The sequence below is a fragment of the Ictidomys tridecemlineatus genome, chromosome 1 (assembly GCF_052094955.1).
Source record: "Ictidomys tridecemlineatus isolate mIctTri1 chromosome 1, mIctTri1.hap1, whole genome shotgun sequence".
Lineage (NCBI taxonomy): Eukaryota > Metazoa > Chordata > Mammalia > Rodentia > Sciuridae > Ictidomys > Ictidomys tridecemlineatus.
In genome coordinates, this window is record NC_135477.1 from 67,100,094 (window position 1) to 67,121,378 (window position 21,285).

The 21,285-nt window shown below is 37.9% G+C and overlaps 1 protein-coding gene and 1 pseudogene across 5 annotated transcripts in view; one reads left to right on the top strand and one right to left on the bottom strand.

Annotated features, from left to right (window-relative positions):
* Positions 1-4,531, top strand: part of Mbl2 (mannose binding lectin 2) — a 34,235-nt gene extending 29,704 nt beyond the window's left edge. For 4 of the 5 annotated variants that reach the window (XM_078041994.1, XM_078041991.1, XM_078042002.1 and 1 more), the window contains 4 exons: positions 1,175-1,362; positions 1,761-1,877; positions 3,016-3,084; positions 3,720-4,531. In XM_078041994.1, coding sequence (XP_077898120.1) covers positions 1,175-1,362; positions 1,761-1,877; positions 3,016-3,084; positions 3,720-4,093 — 748 coding nt within the window. In that variant the 3' untranslated portion in view covers positions 4,094-4,531. Of the gene's footprint in view, positions 1-32; positions 153-1,174; positions 1,363-1,760; positions 1,878-3,015; positions 3,085-3,719 lie in introns of those variants that run through there. The other variant, XM_078042006.1, reaches the window with a different exon arrangement.
* A 9,260-nt stretch (positions 4,532-13,791) lies between these two features.
* Positions 13,792-14,398, bottom strand: LOC144366946 (transmembrane protein 126A pseudogene; annotated as a pseudogene).
* Between the last annotated feature and the right edge of the window lie 6,887 nt (positions 14,399-21,285).

Below are 21,285 nucleotides of genomic sequence, written 5' to 3' on the forward strand. Positions count from 1 at the left end.
TAATCTGAGGTTAAAGGCCAGGTCCAGGGTATCCCTTTTCACATGATTTGTTGCTAAGCCCAGCCTCCTTCCTTTTTCTGAGGCATCTGCCAGTCCCAAGCTGGAGGGCCACTTTCTTTGTTGCTGAAATCCTGCTGGGCAGAAGCCTCATAGTAAGTCTTTATGTTGATATTCATTCCTTGATCAAGAGTCTAGGGGTTCAACTTGACTCTAGAGACCTGGAGGAGGCTTTCAACAGGTAATGGGCAAGAGGCACAAGCAGACAGAAATCATATTGGGGAAAACCACACCATTAAGTTTCCTTAATTATCTACTGCAAAGGAGACTGCCTCTGTTTTCAGAGAGCCATGGAACATTACTTCCATGGGATTGGGTTGCTAAGCTTTCCCAGCAAGGAGCAACTGGAAGAAAGCTTTGAAAGACAGAGATTTCGAAAAAGGAGAGAGAGGCAGTTTGTCTAATTGCCAAAGGTTCTGACTCAGAAAATACAGGGGAAACATGACGGGAAGTAGAGAGGGATCTAACACTGTGCTTGGGCAAAGGTATTGAGAAGTTTCTAATGGGATATTTTGTTGTGGGAGACAAAAAAACAACCAAAAACATAATAAAACGTTATTTCTGGGGTAGGTTAGCGACTAGCAGATGAGTTGATCTGAGACTGGGACCTAACTCTTCCTCTCTGTATTACTGTCTGCAACTTAGTGCCTGGAACTGTATAAATGAGAGTTAAGTGGCTCTGGAGGGAAATCATCTGCACAGATATGAAACTGGGGTTTGGGGTTCAGATGGCACAAAGGGAGGTAGGAGGAGAGAGGGAGCTTCTGCAGACACCTGGTTCTCCTGCCTTCCCACCTCTTAAGCCAGCAGGCATGAGTGAGTGGAGATAGGTGGTGGTTTTGCTCTCACAGCCACAGGAAGTATATTCCCTGTCTTCTAGCAGCAACACCAGAGGCCTGGGCTCTGGTGGTGCCCTCAAAGGACCCTGCTACATGTCACTGTGCTGATTTTTGTTAAAATACTAATCAACAATGTTACAAGGAAGGTTTCCTTTTCTAAATACTCAATCTAGAGGCCCACTAATTCTTTGCCTGTGCCCAAGTTCAGGACAAAGGGCATGTGTGGCAACTATGGGCTGCTTAACTAAACAAGATATCTTTCTTGACTTATCTTTTAGTAAGCTGAGGACCATGTTCCTGTTTCTACCATTCCTTCTCCTTCTTCTGAGTCTGGTGACATCAGATACTGTAACCAATGAGGAGGTCCAAAAGACCTGCCCTGTGATGGCCTGTATTCCTCCAGGCATGAACGGTTTCCCAGGCAAAGATGGACGTGATGGAGCCAAGGGAGAAAAGGGAGAACCAGGTACCCATTGGCTCTTCCAGCTGTGTGACTCTTTACCTTCCAGATATAACTGGCTGGGGAAACAGGAGGAATTTCCTATCTAGGCAGATTAAGTTTTTCTTTACTATATAATATAACTCAAATCAGAGATGCATCTCCTGTCCTCTGCCATTTCCGACCTCCACCCATCATTTTGTGACATGTGTTGTCTTGCCTGTCCAGGAAAGCATCTTTAAGGGTAGGCTCCCCCTTGGAACACAGGAGGATTATTTCTTCTCTGAGTCGTTGGAATAAGGGGTTCAGAGGTTGGCCCTGAGTCAATGTCTCCTTTCTCTGGGAAGGGATTCCACATCAAGTTCTTGGGAAAAGAAAGCAAAAGCACAATAATGAGTCATGTTTTCTTTATCTTCCAACAACAGGTCAAGGGCTCAGAGGCTTGCAAGGCCCACCTGGAAAGTTAGGACCTGCAGGCCCCCCAGGTCCCCCTGGATCAAAAGGGGAAGTGGGTAAAAAGGGAGACCCTGGAACATGTCCAGGTAAGATCCATCTAGAGAAGATTGAATTAAAGGTGCTCAGAGTTCTGGAACCCAAAATATCAGGTGGGAGGTGTCCTTTTACTGACACTTTAAGGGAAGAGGCCTGACTCTGCTTCTTGTCCCAAGGCCCCCTCAGCCCACTCTAGGTTACTTAGAGCCTCGAGGCATTGCCACCAATGCCTAAGTACAGATTTACTAATCTCTCAGGGCTGCTTTCTCACCAAGCATACCCTGGGCCCAGAGAGAGAAAGTAGGACAACTGAGTGTGGACTTAATATTTCTTTTGTCCCATGAAAGTATATCCATGTCATGGCAGTTATCTCTTCATAAGAAATCAAACCAAACCTTAGTGGGTTCAAAACACAACCAGTTATTTAAATACAATTTTGTGGGTCAGCCACAGAAATTCTGGTTTTAGCTGATCTCAGTCTATGGTCAACTGATGGATGCTCCATGGTTTCATTCATATGTGGGTGTCAGCTGCATTGAGGAGATTAATTGAGCCACGGACCTCTTATCTGACAGGCCAGCCAGGGCTTGTTCAAATAGCAGAAATTTTGAGATTCCAAGTTGTAGAAAGAATAGAATCTTCAAGGCCTCCTGAAGCTCACAACACATACATTACCATTTCTGCCATACTGTATTGGTCCTAATAAGTCACAAATGTGACCTAGTTTCAAAGAGCATCAAAATAGCCTTTATTTTTTTTATGATAGAAGCTACTATTTTTTGTCATCAATGAAACACAACTTGCCTCAGAATCTCCTTACTCAAATAATAAAAATTCCTTCAAAGGTTTCTTTTTGCCTTTGAGGTTTGTTTTAGCAACTTATTGGGGGAAAATGTAGTGAAGAGCTTTGGCTGCAGATTTCTGTCATGTGAGGTATCCAGGGAGTGCACGTGTGCATGGGTGTATAAAGGTGTCTTTAGAACAGTCATCAGATGGAGACTGGTGTTTCGGACTGTGTGGAAATGGAGGTATTTTTCTTCTTTTTGCTTCTTAATACTTTTTATCTTCCTTCAATATTTATACATCAATGTAAAAGAAACTATTTTAAAAAAGGTACTCACCTCCTTATGTGTACAGTTCTGGGACTCCTTCTCAACAATGCCCCTTTGTTCTGTTTTTATTTTCTAGCATGTGACACTAGCAGAGCTGCTTCTGAAAGAGCAGCTCTCAAAGCAGAATTGGAAAGCATCAAAAAGTGTAAGTTTTCTCTCTTGTTCTTTAAACACCTTAAAGTGAGGGACTGGTGAAAGTCAGTGAATATTTATTTAATATATATAATTTTCTAGTACCTGGGTAGACATTTCTTTTATTCTGGTATCAAAAAGTCTTCACAAGCCCCCTCAAGTAGACATGAAGGCAAAAGGAATTTAAATTTCTCATTCAAATGCACAATAGAACTTGTAAGTAGTAAAATTGGTTTATCAACTGAAGTCAGTTGAACTTAGGAGACTATAATCCTGGATTCTGATCTTTTCTCTCTGGAAATGGTATCTATGCCCCTTTGTTATGCTGGTTTCTAGACCTGGCAATGGGACCAAACTTGTTCTTTCTGACTAGGGCCATATATGCTGAGACGTTTCTGTTTAGTCTCCAGTTAATGGTGTGGTAGAATTCAGAATTCCAAGTTATATGTGTTCTAGACTTCTGATCCAGTGTTCCAGGGTGTCCCTTCCTTTCAAGGTTGTGAGAATTAACAAAAACAGAATATACTAGTTTAATTTGAATTTAAGTTTATTTTATCTGACAAGTCTACTGTGGAAACCTTTACTCCTAAACATACAGCGGGCAGGAGTTTAAAACAAGCTAGTTTTATCTACTTTTTCCCATTTTAGTGCTATTGTTGTCTGTCACCAAAAAAGCTGGAAAGAAGTTCTTCTGGAACAGTGGCGAAACAAAAAATTTTGACAGCGCTAAGGCTCTGTGTGCCCAATTCCAAGCCTCCATGGCCACCCCCTTGAACGCTGAAGAGAATCAGGCCATCCAGAGTTTGGTCAAAGATTCCGCCTTCCTAGGCATAACAGATAAGGAGAAAGAAGGCCAGTTTGTGGATATGGCAGGGAGGAGAGTGACCTACGGAAACTGGAACAAGGGTGAGCCCAACAACGCTGGCTCTGGGGAACACTGTGTGCAGATGCTGTTGGATGGCACCTGGAATGACGTCACCTGCTCCTCCTCCTTTTTGGCAGTCTGCGAGTTCCCTGACTGAGGCCACATGCCCCTCAGCTCCCCCTGTGCCTTTACTGCACCCCGAAGACCTACAGTCTGCTCTGAAGATGAAGACATCAATTTCCCACACCTTGTCAGGAGTTGCTCCTTTTTTGGAGCATTGCAGAAAATGAGGAGAAGGGATTGAACGATGGCATGGGGAGGGGAGAAATGAGAAGAGGCTGATAATGGAGCAACACAGAATTCTGTTTCAGTCCAAACCACTAATAATGAACACTAACAACAACATAACGGTGATAGTTTTAGGAGTTGCCTGGTAATATTAATAATATATTTTAAACGTTCACTTTGAGCAAGATGCTACATTTTTCTATCTTTCAATGATTATCTCATATAATTAAGTTATGATATTTTTGTGTAAGTACTTACTTGTTCAGATACAAAAATAAAATGAGTTCACTTTTCCATTTACTACAAATGCATTGTGTGCTCTGTTGTGCTCTCTTTTCTCTCTGGGTGGAGGGTTTCCAGGGTAACAAATCTCCATAGTATCCTCTTCCATGGCTTCTCAGCCAGTCTCAAATATCAAGAGGACTTATATGTAGCTCTATTTCTGAATTCTAGTTCCCTTTAAATGAGATACTAACTAGGAAAAGAACATAAATCTCAAGTGAGCAGATTCATGAGTGCATACACACACACACACACACACACACACACACACACACACACACACACATATGTAGCCATCTTCTAGGTTAAGCTATGGGACAATTTTAGTGCCCTAGAAGCCCCTTTACAACTCCTCCTAGTTGGTATTCCAAAGTTAAATACTATCCTAAGCCTACCATTGTACATGAATTTTATTTGTTATGATACACAGGCAACCATCCTGTATGTTCTGTTTTATATCTTGCTCTTCATTCACTCTAAAGCCTAGCTGTGGGAATTTTCCACTGTTACATGTAGCAAAAGTTTGCTTTCATTTCTATGCAGAATTGCATTATATTTATGTACCTCAGTTTACCTCTTGTATTATTAATGGATACTTGGCTTATAAATTTGGGCCATTAAGAAAAAATCCTCATGAGCATTTCTCTGTGTGTTTTAGTATGCATGGCTTACAAATTTCTCTTGGCTCTCTACTCAGGGCAGAGTCTTCAGGTCACAGGGCAAGTACACATATAGTTTCAGTAGACACTGTAGTTTTCCAAAGTGTCCATACAAACTTATGCTCCCATCAGCAAACTGTGTCGATCCTAGGTACCCCACATACTTGTGAAGAGGTGGCACTTACAGTCCTTGTAATTTCAGCCATTCTTGTGAATGCAAAGTTTTACTTTTTACCTCCCTCTGGCTTGAATCTCTTTTCCCAGAAGAACAATTTTCATATGCTAATCAGATGTCTGGACATCCTCTCTTGTGAGATATCTATTAGAGTCATTTGTGTGTTTCTTTAGACAATATTTTTTAAATTCATAAAAATATTGTTTACTTTTACATTCAAAATATATTTTTGTTTATGTATACCACAAATATTTTTCTAGTATTTACTTACTTCCATTGTTGACTTTTGATGAAAATAATTTCTTAAATTTAAGAAAATCTCATTTACTCATATTTTCTTTCAAAGTTGTGCTTTTTGTGCTTAATTTAAGAAATCATTGCTTGTTCTCAAATCATGAAGATATTCTTCTATATGTTTTTTTGAAAGCTATATTGCTAAACCTTCCACATGTCTTTAGTATGTACCTACTTGATACAGCACTAATTTGCTTGAAAACCATGTTCCCTCCCTTAATTGGAGTAGTTCATTTTTGCACTTCAGCTGATTATGTGTGAGTCTGTTTCTGGACTTTCTATTCTATTGTCCTATTCTATTCCTCCAGTCTGTGTGTTGATTATTTTGCCAAACACCACACTATCTTAATTACTGTGCAAATGTAGTAGGAACTGGCATGTGGCTATGGAAGCCTCCCAGCCTTTTTCTTCTGTTAGCTAAAAAAAAATTAAGATAATTTTTGAGTAGCCCCTCAACTCCTACAAAAACATGATAATGTTTTCATTAGATCTGCATTAATCCTACCAATTTACTTAGGCAGATTTGACAATTTACTACTGAATTTCCAATGATCATAGTGTATTTCTTCATTTAACTAGGATTTCCTACAATTTTCTTGGTATGTTTTAAAGATTTTAGCTTAGTGATTTCACATATTTTGTTTTGGTGGATGAAAGGTTTTTAAAAATAATGTATTCTTCATAATTATTTTCTACTGTTGCACATAGAAATATAAGTAATTTTGTATATGATCCTATTATATTTAGTAATCTCAAGGTGTTTATTTTTAAAATTCTAGTAGTTTATAAATTCTTCTAGTTTTTCTAGATCTAAAAACATGGGAGTTACATCATTCTTTCTTTCTTTTTCTTCTTCCCTTCCTTTTTCTTTTTTTCCCTTTTTCTTGCCTCATTGCACTGGTTAACAACTCCAGTACAGTGCTGAATGGAAATGGTGAGGGTGACCCTTCTTTCCCAGTTCCTTAGTCTGCCTTTGTTTATTTTAGTGATTAAGATTTAGGTTTTTATCTTTTTAAAAAGTTCAAGTTCATATTTACCTAAACTTACTTCTCCTCCCACCAATTTTCCTATACTTCAGGGGCTTGTAAAGTCCCAATGTCCATCACTCTGTTCTGTTCCTGCTTCTTGTATTGAATGTAGCCTTCAGGTATTGGGCTACAGAAGGGCTGATGGTTCTTAAGACTAGCTGTCCTGATATCTTTTACCATGCTGACCAGGCTTGCTGTCAGTAGGTCCCCTGTAATGGGGTAGAACATCACAACTAGGTGCTTAAATCAGCTCCCTTCCAATTTTTCTTTGCATGCCTAGGTGAATGTCCAAGACCAAAGACCTGCTCTGCAAATTCCTCAGTAACATTTGGCCAGGCCTCAAATAATGCCATATGTCAGAGCCTAATATTTGCCAACCTTGAGAAAATCATAACATCTCTGAAAATGTTCCTGAAAATATGATAATTAGTCTTAAAATCTTGGCAGCATAGAGTCTCCTGGGTAAAAGATTTGAAATACAACAGATAATATTAGGAGGAATTTGACCTAGTAGGCTTGCTTAAAAAAACAAACTAACAAACAACAACAACAACAAAAAAAAAACCACCTCACATCATTTCCTTAATTAGAAGTCAAATGAGCCATGTGTGGTGACACATGCCTATAATGCCAGCAGAGACAGGAAAATCACAAGTTCAAAGAGAGCCTCAGCAACTTAGCAAAGTCCTGAGAAACTCAGACCTTGGCTCAAAATAAAATATACAAAGGGCTGGAGATGTGGCTCAGTGGTTAAGTGTGCCTGGGTGAAATCCCTGTACACACACACACACACACACACACACACACACACACACACACACAAAGTCAAATAATCAGTACAATAAACACTGTATATTCTGAGTCCCAGGTCCAAAAGTGAAAGGTCACTGGGACATTTCTGCTATTCTTTTGCTTTCAAAGACCACAGTACCAGGCAGAAACAATCACAAGACCATATAGCAGAATGTTTCAAAATATGGATAAACAGGCTTATCTGACTACTCTCTTCTCTCCCAATTCCTGGCCAGGGCTATGTGACCAGGCCTCCATTTCTAGATTTTTTCTGGAGAGTCATATTCTTCACACTGAACCCAACTCAGTATGACTCATAGATGTCATGTTTTTACTGATAATCCAACAAAGTATCAGAGATGTCAAAGACATCAGGACCCATGAGGTCACCCTCTCAGGCAGAGATGAAGAGCGTCCTCAGCTGAGGAAGGCACTGGACAAGCTGATTCACAACTGTGTCCTTCCCTCTCTTGAACCCACTCCTGTCTGTTCTAGTATGTGGATTCCTTGGTAGTGTTCCCTTAAACTCTGCACCTGCTTATGCTCATGCTCAATTCCAGGTTTTCAATAATAGAATTCTTATCAATTATATATTCCATAGATAATACCTTTACCTCTCATGCCTGCAATCTATTGATTTCACTGCCCTCCCTGCCCAGGAGTTGCTGCTTTCCATATTTGTTAGCCCAGCAGCTCAGCTGGCCTCTCTGTCCCTGTCCATACTGTGGTCTCTGTCAGATGTCTCAACTGGAGAGTAGTCATGAAAAGAATAACAAAAGTACTTATTATACTCATCAGTAAACCATTAACTTGTGGGGTGATGGGTGGAAATTGACACCAAGTCACACCCCCACACACATACAAACCTCCCTTGCCACATCTGGCTGACAAATAGTTGAAACTTGTTGCACAATATTAAGCTCCTCTTCCTGCCTCTGACCCCGAACATTAAAAGGGATATTGTACAATGGAACCACCAATATTTTATGATGAAACAACCAAATGCCTTGGTAACAGCCGGTCCAAGTGTGCAAGTAAGGATGACAGCACCTCATATGTGACTGCCATAGACCAGGGGAGATGTGTGTACTCCACAAAATTGAAGATGTCTTTTTCAGGCAACCTCTCACATGGAACATGAATGCCTACAAGAGGTTCAAGAGAAATTTTATCAGGAAAAGATTCTTAAATGTTCAGATTTACAGTTTTTTACAGTATGAGACTGTTTTGATGAATATAAATATTTTGGAAATCCAAGGTTATTTTTGATAACTACAGTCTTATGTTGATTTCAGGATTCACTTTATTTTTTTAATATTTTGTTTTGGTAGCAAAAGTTTAGAAAACTGAATGCCGTACATAAATACTTAAAAATGATGGCTAGGTGTTATCTTCTTAGCTCGAATATGCACTTAGGCTCAATATACATTGTCTTGGCACTGGATCCACTTAGAGGAATAGGATGATAAGAAAGGAAACATAGCCTGCCATTGGAGTAGCTGTGAGCCCTGTTCTGCAGTGGGAGGAGCCTGTCAGAGATTGAGACAGCAATCCAGGAGCAATTTTCTGTTCCTCTTTAAAGAATTAAGATGTGACAGAGTTAGAATTACACAAGTAGGTGCAGTAGAAGTTCAGCAGTAACCGTGGCTTAAAGCTACTCAGCCCTGACAGGAATTAATATGAATACAGCTTCACAGGCGAAGTTTCCAGGTCTCCTTAAGGGACATGTGGGTTCCAAGAACCACCACACCTTTGGAAAGTATAGGTCTATGGCTTCCAACTGATATCTTGACTTTAGTCTGTGCTCCCAGTTAGAGGCAGTTCACAAAGGTCATTTCTACCACATGCACAGCTGTTCAATAACACAGCTGACATTGCACCTTTATCAGTATTCCAGGCAAACAGATCTAGAAAGTGAACTCAAGGTCAAGGTCAAATTCTACTAATAGGACAAAGGCTGTGTTAACTCTTGACTTATACAGTGTTATTTCAAAAAATGTGTGTTCTCAAGTGTTCCACACACCAAAAGAGGAAATTTACAGGAAAAATAATAATATAACACAATATAAACCTGTCACTGAAGTTTCCCTATGAATATCATGAAGAAGACAGGTACTGGCAGGCACTGAGTTGACATGTCATAATCCTTGCCTGGCATTTAACTGATCTCAGTCTAAGAGTTGCATAGCAGTGAACTGACCTGAACAACAGATTGGGAGTAGAATCTGCTAGGCTGAATTTCTAAAAATTGACCAGGATAATGATGGATTTTCTGTTAAAAGTGACATTTTTAACCAGTTTAAATACATACAGAAATCCATACAAATAATTTTGTTGTATTTAGTTCACTCCATGCTGGAACCACATTCCAACAGTCTGTGGACTTCCCAGGACTCTCTAACCCTTGAACCGACCCTCTCTTCACTGCCCTTATTGTCCCCATGGCATCTTCTGCATACTAAGATGGCCAAAATAATCATTGTTATCACTATTTTCTGATTCCACTTTAATAATTCTCTCCATCTTTCAAAAGTTCTGGGAAAAACAGCAATCATTTTTTTTTGTATTCTAGTTGATAAATTTATTTCCTATGGGGATAAAGAATAATAAACTTGTTATTCCTCTACCTGTATACTGCAATTGAATAAATAGATATGTTGTTGATGGATTATGGGATCTCAGTTTCTTTTTTAATTTTTTATTGATTTTTTTAAAAAAATAAATGACAGCAGAATGCATTACAATTCTTATTACATGTATACAGCACAATTTTTCATATCTCTGGTTGTACATAAACTATGTGGACACCAATTCATGTTTTCATACATGTACCCTAGGTAATGATGTCTATCACATTCTACCATCCTTGCTAATCCCCTTCTCTACCCTATCTAGAATTCATATATTCCTCCCATCCTCCCCCTCCATACTCCACTATGAGTCAGCTTCCTTATATCTGAGAAAACATTCAGCATTTGTGGTTTTGGAATTGGCTAACTTCACTTAGCATTATCATGTCCAATGCCATCCATTTACCTGCAAAGGCCATGATTTTATTCTCTTTTATTCCTGAATAAAATTCAATTGTGTATATATGCCACATTTTTTTTTATCCATTCATCCACCGAAGGGCATCTAGCTTGGTTCAGCTAGGTTGGTATAGCTATTATGAATTGTGCTGCTATAAATATTGATGTGACTGTGGTCCCTGTGGTATGCTGTTTTTAAGTCTTTTGGGTATAGACCACAGAAAGGGATAGCTGGGTCAAATGGTGGTTCTATTCCCGTATTTCCAAGGAATCTCCATAATGCTTTCCATATTGGCTGCACTAATTTGCAGTCCCACCAACAAAGTATGAGTGTACCTTTTTCCCCACATCCTCACCAATGCTTATTGTTGTTTGTCTTCATAATAGCTGCCATTCTGACTGGAGTGAGATGATATATTAGAGTAGTTTTGATTTGGATTTCTCTAATTGCTAGAGATGATGAGCTTTTTTTTTAATATATTTGTTGATTGATTGTACATCCTCTTTTGAGAAGTGTTTGTTCAGGTCCTTGGCCCATTTGTTGATTGGATTATTTTGTTATTGTTGTTGTTAGCTTTTTGAGTTCTTTATATACCCTAGAGATTAGTGCTTTATCTGATGTGTGAGGGGTAAGGATTTGTTCCCAGGATGTAGGCTCTCTATTCACCTCAAGGTTGTTTCTTTTGCTAAGAAGAAACTTTTTAGTTTGATTCCAACCCATTTATTGATTCTTGGTTCTAATTGTTGTTCTATAGGTGGCTTATTAAGGAAGTTGGGACCTAAGCCCACATGATGAAGATTAGGGCCTACTTTTCCTTATTTTAGATGCAGAGTCTCTGTTTAATTCCTAAGTCTTTGATCCACTTTGAGTTGAGTTCTGTGCATGATTAGAAATAGGGTTTTAATTTCTTTCTTTCTTTCTTTCTTTCTTTCTTTCTTTCTTTCTTTCTTTCTTTTTTTTTGTTGAAGGTGCTATCTTTTCTCCAATGCAAGTTTTTGGCACCTTTGTCTAATATAAGATAATTTTAATTTTGTGGGTTACTCTCTGTGTCCTCTATTCTGTACAATTGATCTACCAGTCTGTTTTGGTGCCAATACCATGCTGTTTTTGTTACTATTGCTCTGTAGTACAGTTTAAAGTCTGGTATAGTGATGCTACCTGCTTCACTCTTCCTGCTAAGGATAACTTTAGCTATTATGGGTCTCTTATTTTTCCAGATAAATTTTATAATTGCTTTTTCTATTTGTATAATGAATGTCATTGGAATCGGAATTGCGTTAAATATGTATAGTGTTTTGGAAGTATGGTCATTTAGATAATATTAATTCTGCCTATCTAATAACAAGGTAGATCTTTCCATCTTCTAAGGTCTTCTTTGATTTCTTTCTTTAGGGTTCTGTAATTTTCATTGTATAGCTCTTTCACCTCTTTCATTAAGTTGATTCCCAAGTATCTTGTTTTTCATTTTTTTGAGGTTATTGTAAATGGGGTAGTTTTCCCCATTTCCATCTCAGAGGCTTTGTCACTGATATACATAAATGACTTTGGTTTATAGGTGTTGATTTTATATCCTGCTACTTTGCTCAATTCATTTAGTAATTCATTTAATTCTAGAAGTTTTCTGGTGGAACATTTTGGGTCTTCTAGGCATAGAGTCATATCATCAGCAAATAGTGCTAAACGTTCTTCTTTTCCTATGCATATCCCTTTAATTTCTTTCTTCTGTCTAATTGCTCTGGCCAGTTTTTCAAGAACTATATTAAATAGAATTGGTGAAACAGAGCATCCCTGTCTTGTTCCAGTTTTTAGAGGGAATGCCTTCAATTGTTCTCCATTTAGAATGATGTTGGCCAGAGGCTTAGCATAGATAACCTTTATGATGTTGAGATATGTTCCTGTTATCCTTAGTTTTTCTAATGTTCTGCACATGAAATGGTGCTGTGTTTTGTCAAATAATTTTCTGAATCTATTGAGATGATTGTATGATTCTTATCTTTGAGTCTATTGATGTGATGAATTAAATTTATTGATTTCCGTGTGTTTCTGAACCAAACTTGCACCTCTAGGATGAATCCCTCTTGATCATGGTACACAATCTTTTTTATATGTTTTTATATTTGATTTGCCAGAATTTTATTGGGAATTTTTGCATGTATGTTCATTAGAGATATTGGTCTTTCTTTGATGTGCTTTGCCTGGTTTGGGGATCAGGGTGATATTGACCTCATAAAATGAGTTTAGAAGTGCTGCCTCTTTTTCTATTTCCTGAAATAAATTGTAGAGTATTGGTATTAGTTCTTCTTTAAAGGTCTTGTAGAACTCGGTCATGTATCCATCCGGTCCTGGGCTTTTCTTGGTTGGTAGGCTTCTGATGGCATCTTCTATTTCCTCACTTGATATTAGTCTGTTTAAATTTTATATATATTCCTGATCCAATCTGAGCAATTCATATGACTTAAGAAATTTGTCGATGCCTTCAATATCTTATATTTTATTGAAATATAAGTTTTCAAAGTAATTTATAATTATCCTCTGTATTTCTTTAGTGTCTGTTGTGATATTGCCTTTTTCATCATCCATGCTGGTAACTTGAGTTCTCTCTCTCCTTCTCTTAGTTAGCATAGCTAAGGGTCTGTCAATTTTATTTTTTCAAAGAACCAACTTTTTGTTTTGTCAATTTTTTCAATTGTTTCTTTGGTTTCAATTTCATTGATTTCAGCTTTAATTTTAATTATTTTGTGCCTTCTACTGCTTTTGCTGTTGGTTTGTTCTTCTTTTTCTAGGGCTTTGAGATATACTGTGAGGTCATTTATTTGTTGACTTTTTCTCCTTTTTAGGAATGAACTCCATGCAATGAACTTTCCTCTTAGTACTGCTCTCGTAGTGTCCCAGAGATTTTGATATTTTGTTCCTGTGTTTTTATTAATTCTAAGAATTTTGTAATATCCTTCTTGATATTATCTATAACTCATTGTTCATTGAGTAGCATATTGTTTAATGTCCAGGTGATAGAGAAATTTTAGTTTTCATTTTGTCATTGATTTCCAATTTTATTCCATTATGATCTGATAAAATGCATGGTAGTATCTCTACTTTTTTGTATTTGGTAAGAGTTGCTTTGTGGGATACTATAGGGTCTGTTTTAGAGAAGGATCCATGTGCTGCTGAGAAGAAAGTGTATCCTCTTGATGCAGGTTGAAATATTGTATATATGTCAGTTAAGTCTAAGTTATTGATTTTATTATTGAGTTCTATAGCTTCTTTTTTTATCTATACAATTTTATTTTGTATACACATTTGCTCAAAATCAGAGAATTTCTAGCCCAGATTCAGGTAACTGAAGGGCCTTTATAAGTACTTTATATTGTCTAGCCCCAAGGTATGCTGCAAACATAGTCTGAAGTAAAATGGGAAATAACATCTTTCTGAAGATAGGCTTAGTAATTTTAATCCAGTAAGTTAAGGTGTTTCCTTTCTCTGGTAGCAAGACTGAATGATACCTGGCTGCTAAGCCACCATTTACAGGAATAGCCAAGAAAACAGGGTACAGACCTCCTAAAACTAATCCAACAAGTCCACCTGTTGTCACAGTACAGGTTTCACAATTCAAATCACCTGTACTCAAGGGTAAACTTAAAAAACCTTTGAAAGATGCTTTTGCTATCAAAAATGGGAGCACTGCCATTGGTAAGCCAGCATCTATTCAGGCCCTTGTTACATGCAAGACACGCTGAAAAAGACTGTTTGCTATTAGGCCACAGAAAGTAGCAATATTTTTGGATCCATGTTCAAGAAGATTCCTTTCTGCTTCTGATAGTAGTTCAATTTTTCTGGCTATGACATCAAAAATTGAGTTTTTCTTGATAGTATCATGTGGTTTATGGTTTTCCATCTTGACCCTGCTGCTATCCTCCCAACAGGTGCCTTCCCAGTTCTTCTAACATGCCTGGGCTTAAGATACAACCTTTACTCCATTCCTCCCCGTGCAGCCGTCTTCAGCGAACACCTATAGTTTCTTTATTCAACTTTTGTTGGGAAGATTTATCCAGTGGTGAGAGAGGTGTGTTAAAGTCACGCAAAATTATTGTGCTGTGGTCAATTTGACTCTTGAACTTGAGAAGAGTTTGTTTGATGTACATAGCTGAAACATTGTTTGGGGCATGTATATTTAGGATTGTTATGTCTTGTTGGTGTTCATTCTTGAGCAGTATGTAATGTGCATCTTTATCACTTTTGATTAACCTTGGCTTGACGTCTCGTTTGTGTGATACAAGGATGGAAACCCCTGCTGGCTTCCACAGTCTATGTGAGTGGTATGATTTTTCTCAAGCTTTCACCTTCAGTCTATGGATGTCTTTTCCTATCAGATGAGTCTCCTGGAGTCATCATATTGTTGGGTATTTTCTTAAATTCAGTCTACTAGCATATGTCTTTTGATTGGCGAGTTTAAGCCATTATCATTCACGGTTATTATTGAGACATGGTTTGTATTTCCATCCATATTTATTTATTTTTGTTATTTAACTTGACTTGATTTTCTTCTTTGATTACTTTTTCCTTTAGGTTACTACCTCCCTCTGCTGATTTTCATTATTGTTGTTGCTGTTTTTCCTCTTCATGGAATATTTTGCCAAGGATGTTTTCTGGCTATAAATTCTTTTAACTTTTGTTTATCATGGAAGGTTTTTATTTCATCCTCAAATCTAAAGCTTAATTCTTCTAGATAAAAGGTTCTTGGTTGGCACCCATTTTCTTTCAGAGCTTGAAACATTTTGTTCCATAACTTCTAGCTTTCAGGCTCTATATTGAAAAATCTGCTGCTATCCTAATTGGTTTTTCCCTATATGTAATCTTTTTTCCTTTCCCTTGTGGCTTTCAAAATTCTCTCCTCATTCTGTATGTTGTGCATTTTCATTATTATGTGCCTTGGTGTGGATCTTTTATGATTTTGTACTTTGTTGTCCTGTAGGCTTCTTGAAATTCAATTTCCAGTTTATTCTTCATGTTTGGAAATTTTTGTGATATTATTTCATTAAATAGATTGTTCATTCCATTGGTTTTGACCTCTATGCTTCTCTCTATCCTAATAAATCTTAAATTTGGTCTCTTTATTCTATATACATATTTCATCAATATTCTACTTGTGGTTTCTTACCATTATCACTGTGTGGTCTATGTTATTTTCAAGATTATATATTTTATATTCATTGACTGATGTACTATCTTCTAAGTGATCTACTCTGTTGCTGAGACTTTCATTTGAGCTTTTAATTTGGTTTTTTTTTTTTTTCATTTCAAGGATTTCTGTATTTTTGTTTTGTTTTTAAGAACCTCTATCTCCCTGTTGAGGTGATCTTTTGCTTCCTGGATTTGTTTATGTAGCTTCTTGTCAAAGTGATCTTTCACTGTTTGTAGTCTCTCTCTTATATCTTCCTTGAGTTCACAGAACATTTTAACAACGTATATTCTGAATTCTTTCTCTGCAATTTTTTTCTGCTGTGCCTGCCAATAATTCTAATGATGTGGTGTCTTTATTTGTTTGTGGCACTTTCTTCCCTTGTCTTTTCATGTTGCTTGTGTGTCTTCCTTTCCAGCTCTGTGGGTTTGGGTTGTTATTGTTTTACCCTATAGGTTTGTAGTGCTCTTGTAGGGTTCCAAGATCCTTCCTTTGTGGAGAAGTCAATGTTAACAGATCCAATATCAATAATATATCACCTATGAACAACTTGTTGTTATTAAAACATTTATAGTGTATTCTCCATGTACAGAAATGTTGGATTTTCAATTATTATCTAAAATATAATCAGTAGTTTTGTAAAAAGATTACAGTTTTCGATGGTGGATAATGAACTGGGGTTGGGTGTAGGACGGCATGCTGATGGGGAAAGATGTGAGGGTATAGAGTTAATATATCTTAGGAAATGTGAAAGAAAAATCTAATGAAGAGGGTTAGTAGCAAGAGACTAGGCAGGAAGTAATTTAGGATAGACAAGAACGTGGGAAGACAGTAGAGTACATAAAACGAACACACATATATATTTAGAAAAATACAGGATGTTAAAATAGTAAAATTTGGAGTGGGAAAGAAAAATAAAAAAAGTGAAAAGAGAAAGAAAAAAGTAAAAAAAGAAAAAAAATGGAGGGCATGTACAACACCTCTATATTATATTATTCAGATGACTCAGTCCTCAAAATCCTATTTCATGCAAAGTTCTTGAGTTTACACATGTTGAGGGTTTGAGGGCTGGAGGAGAGAAGAGTAGAAGAGAAAGAGGGAAAAAAATATTCCACAGAAGAAAGCAGGTTTGTTACTAGTTTTAGAGGTTGTTTCTTTTCTGTTTTTCTTCTTATCCAATAGGTAGGGCTGTCCTTTTTAAGCTGGTATCTCTGCCCTCAGTATGGTGTAGGTAACCAGGATGGGAAGACTGATCTTGGTGTAAGACATCTAGAAGCGAGGATTCCCACCTGCCAATCTCTGCAGGGAGGCTACACCTCAAGGGTCTCTTTTTGGGACAACTCTTGTGATTTATGCACCCAGTATTGTCCTCCTTTCTTGCCTGGATATTTCCCAGATCCTGGTCTCTCTGTTGGGCTCTAAACTTAAGCTCATCCTCATCACTTAGCAGTTCCCACATGCTGGACCTCTCACACACAGGCTCACAGCAGTGGGTGGTGCCCTGGTCACACTGCACACCTCCCTAACTGGGAGCTGTTTTTGTGTTGAGTGGTCACTATGCTGAGATCGCTGCTGGGGGGATGAGGCAGTTGGATACCTGGTACCTGGCCAGATGTAGATTCAATCTGGGAGCACAGAGCTGCCCCCACCAAATATGGTGAGAAAGGTTATCCAAGTTGGAGTCAGTCTGCTTCCAGCACAGCAGTGTCTGGTGAGGTGGGGTAGCTGGGTGATGGCTTTGTGTGGTGGGTAGGTAGCAGCCAAATGACCTGCATGGGAATAGAGTACAGTTTGGAGTTCTGCAGAGGTGCTGATAGGTGATTCTGCTTAGCCACTTCAGAGTCTTATGTGACCTAGAATTGTGGGCTTTGGGTTTCTACCACTGCAGGGGTCCAGAGTCCTACTCGATCGCTGAGGCACTGGGTTTGATTGTCAACACCATATATAAATAAATAAAATAAAGATCCTTTGATAACCAAAAAAAATGTTTAAAAAAAAATTATCCTTGACCAAGCCCCATTCTGGCCATCCTCCGTTTCTATGCTCACTGCCTCCAAAGAGCAAAATTCCCTGAGTAATACCTTCAGATATAATATGAAGGAAACAGATTTGTTTCCAGTGCCATTTCCTTTTCTTAGGTGCACAGGAAGCAGCATTTCCCAGCATCCCTTGCAGTTGGGATGGGAACACATGATGGAGCTCAAGAAATACAAATGTAAGCAAAAATGGTATTACACATCAATTCATTGCACTTGGGTGTCCTCAGTGTCTTGTCCATTCTTTCTCATCACTCCATCAGAGATGAGTATGGGACTACCATGTTTGTGAAATGGAACCATTCAAGAGACTTGACCTGGAGAAAGCGAGCTATCCAGGAAGAGTCACAGAGGAAGGCTTTCCCTCAGCCATAACCTGAAGTCATGCACTCCAGGGGTGAACTTGAGGCTCTGGGCATGCTGGTGTAGGACATAGTTTCATATTTACTCCCTCCAATTATATCTCCATGAAACCCTGTTCTCATCCCCTCTTTTTGCAGAATTCTAGCTCTTATTTTTCATTGCTCATTTGGTTATTTGCTTTAGAACTCTTTGCCTATTGTTGTTATCCATGATCTATCCTGAAAGTTAAATATTCAACATACTTGCCACCTCTTCACAAACTTCAGCCACTTTGTTTCCTATTCTATAAAGAAGATGCTGACTTACCATTTTGATTGTGCTCACTCAATATTGTTAAATTCATAATAATAATCTGCCAAAGGGCTTTTCTCTTCTTCTGTAATGTTGATGATACATTGATTTTTCTTTAAATCATTAATTCCACATGGTTGACATTGCAATAACTTTCAGTTTCCTCCAGGATTCTTTGCCTGCTCATCAAAATGATCTCTACTATGATTTGGAAATGCTTCCCTAATGTGGTGTGTGTGTGTGTGTGTGTGTGTGTGTGTGTGTGTGTGTGTGTGTGTGTCTTGACCCCATGATATCAGTTTTGGGAGGTGCTTTGTACGATTCCATTATGATGTACTGCTCTCGCTAGAAGCCCAAACCAGTGAAATTACTGAATCTTGGGCTTGAACCTCCAGAAATGTGAACCAAACAAGCCTTTCTTTACTTAATATGGACACATCAGATATATTATTATAGTTATGAAAAGCTAACTATGGAAATCTCTACCACCTATTTCTACATTATGAATTATGATCTCTTCTCTCAGAGAACATGCCAATTCCTTACTCTTGAGCCAGAATTCTTATATTCAAACCTGACACTCAGTACAACCACAGAAATCACTGTGAATCTTCAGTTGCCTATAGTACTTGTAAATATATTTTAGCTTTTTCTATTTGTGCTTGGATCTATTCCCCCTTTTATTCCAAAGTCTGTACCTTAATTTCAGCATCATACATTATTTCTTCTTCTTTCTGACTGTTGGTGGTTTTCTTACTATATTGTTTCACTATAGTGCAAAGGATATTTCTAATCACAGGTTTAGAAATATTTAGAACTTCCAGCATTTCTGATTTTCCATCATATCCATTGCAGAATGAATATTTACAACATTATATTTTGCTAAGTCTAGTGTTGAACTTCTACTGGCATATTCCCTGTCTCCTTGTCCAGAAAGACTTTCTTTGGCTGATATGAAAATTCAACATGAAACCAAGAGAACTTTGAAAGACTGAACTATCAGTGTCATACTCTACCATCTCCTACTGATGCTCAGGGTCAGCAAGACTTAGTCTCACATCATCAGGTACTTTCACCATACAACTCTTCAACATCTACATCTCCAAATAGTAAAAATCTCAGGAAGGATAAAGTTCTTCCTTAATTTTCCAATCTGATGTAGGATCCTCTGCAGCTACCATAGCTAGTGGATAATCAGACTTCTTGCAGAATCTATATTCCAATTGTATACCTTGATTCCCCAGACAAAAAGAATCTAGACATGCATTCCTCTGAATACTCTAGCAAATGCTTTGCTCAGTAGAGTATTTCCAAGATTCAGGTGAGAAAATGGTATCCTGTGCTGTATAGTGGGAGTGACATTCCTGTTCTCAGACAAGAGACTCTGCCAAAATACCCAAGGATTTACTCTTTTACTCTGCACTCAGTTTCTGCACTGCCAAATCTGTAGATATCCATGATCTTTCATCTAATCACGTGCTGGTTAGATCTACTGTGTTGGCAAGAGCTTGGTGCAAGATACCACCCAGGACATCAACATGGAAGATTGTGAAGAGGCAGTGGCACTGGGATGGGACTTCCAATCTAGATGAAGAGCTTGAAGGCCAAGTGACCCAGATGATATGAGATAAAGGTGAGGGATTATAGACTGACCTACTTCCTTCTTACTATGTCTGACATTAGTTCTGTCCCTTCCAGATATTTGCAGAGTCAGGAAAAACTGGATATTGATGGGTATAGTCCTTCTGGACAACCCAACCCACAAATCACTCTCCTCCCTTCTTAGCCAAGATTTAATTAAAATATAATTTATTAAAACCACAAGGTAAACTTTGCCTTGGAGTTTTAATACTGTTAGATAGAAACATTAATGGGATCTTTTCTATTTCAAATGCCACTGTAAACTAAGTTGCTCATAGTTAATGTTATAATGTTGTATTGGTTAATGAACAGCAGGCTGAAAAGAGACATGAAGACAATAGAACATGCACTCCAGTCAGAATGGCAATTATCAGAAAAGGTACACTTATACATTACTGGTGGGACTGCAAATTGGTATAACTACTCTGTAAAGCAGTATGGAGATTCCTTAGAAAATCTTGAATGGAACCACCATTTGACCCAGCTATCCCACTCCTCAGCATATACTCAAAGACTTAAAATCAGCATACTACAGTGACACACCAACATCAATGTTTATAGCAACTCAATTTACAATAGCTAAACTGTGGAACTAACCTAGATGCCCTTCAATAGATGAATGGGTAAAGAAACTGTGGCATATATAAACAATGGAATATTATTCAGCCTTAAAGCAGAATGAAATTATGGCATTTGCAGATAAACAGATGGAGTTGGAGAATATCACGCTAAGTGAAATAAACCAATACCAAAAAACCAAAGGCCAAATGTTTTCTCTGATATGTGGATGCTGATTCAGTTTGTTGAGTCCACAAAACCAGGGATGGAATCACCACATGATCCAGCTATTCCACAGCTGGATATTTTCCCTGAAAAACTAAAATAAGCATACTAAAGTGACACAGCTACATCAATATCTATACAGCACAATTCACAGTAGCTAAATTATGGAAGCAACCCAGATGCCTATCAATATACAAATGGATTAAGAAATTGTGATCACAATTTCATATATATATATATATATATATATATATATATATATATATATATATATATGTATGCATGTATGTATCAATGGATGATTCAGGGACCCTCCTATCTCAGAGGAAGCACCATCTCAGGAACAGAGAGATCAGGGAACAAATTCTCTACTGAAAATTTGATTATCAAACTCATGGGGATGCATTTCCAGAAACTGAAGATTCTGGAATGAATTTCTTTCCTTTATTCTTTGTCTCAGGTCTGCAACTTCCTGTCTAGCAATAATGAGATTTTGTTCAGTCTCCTGAAG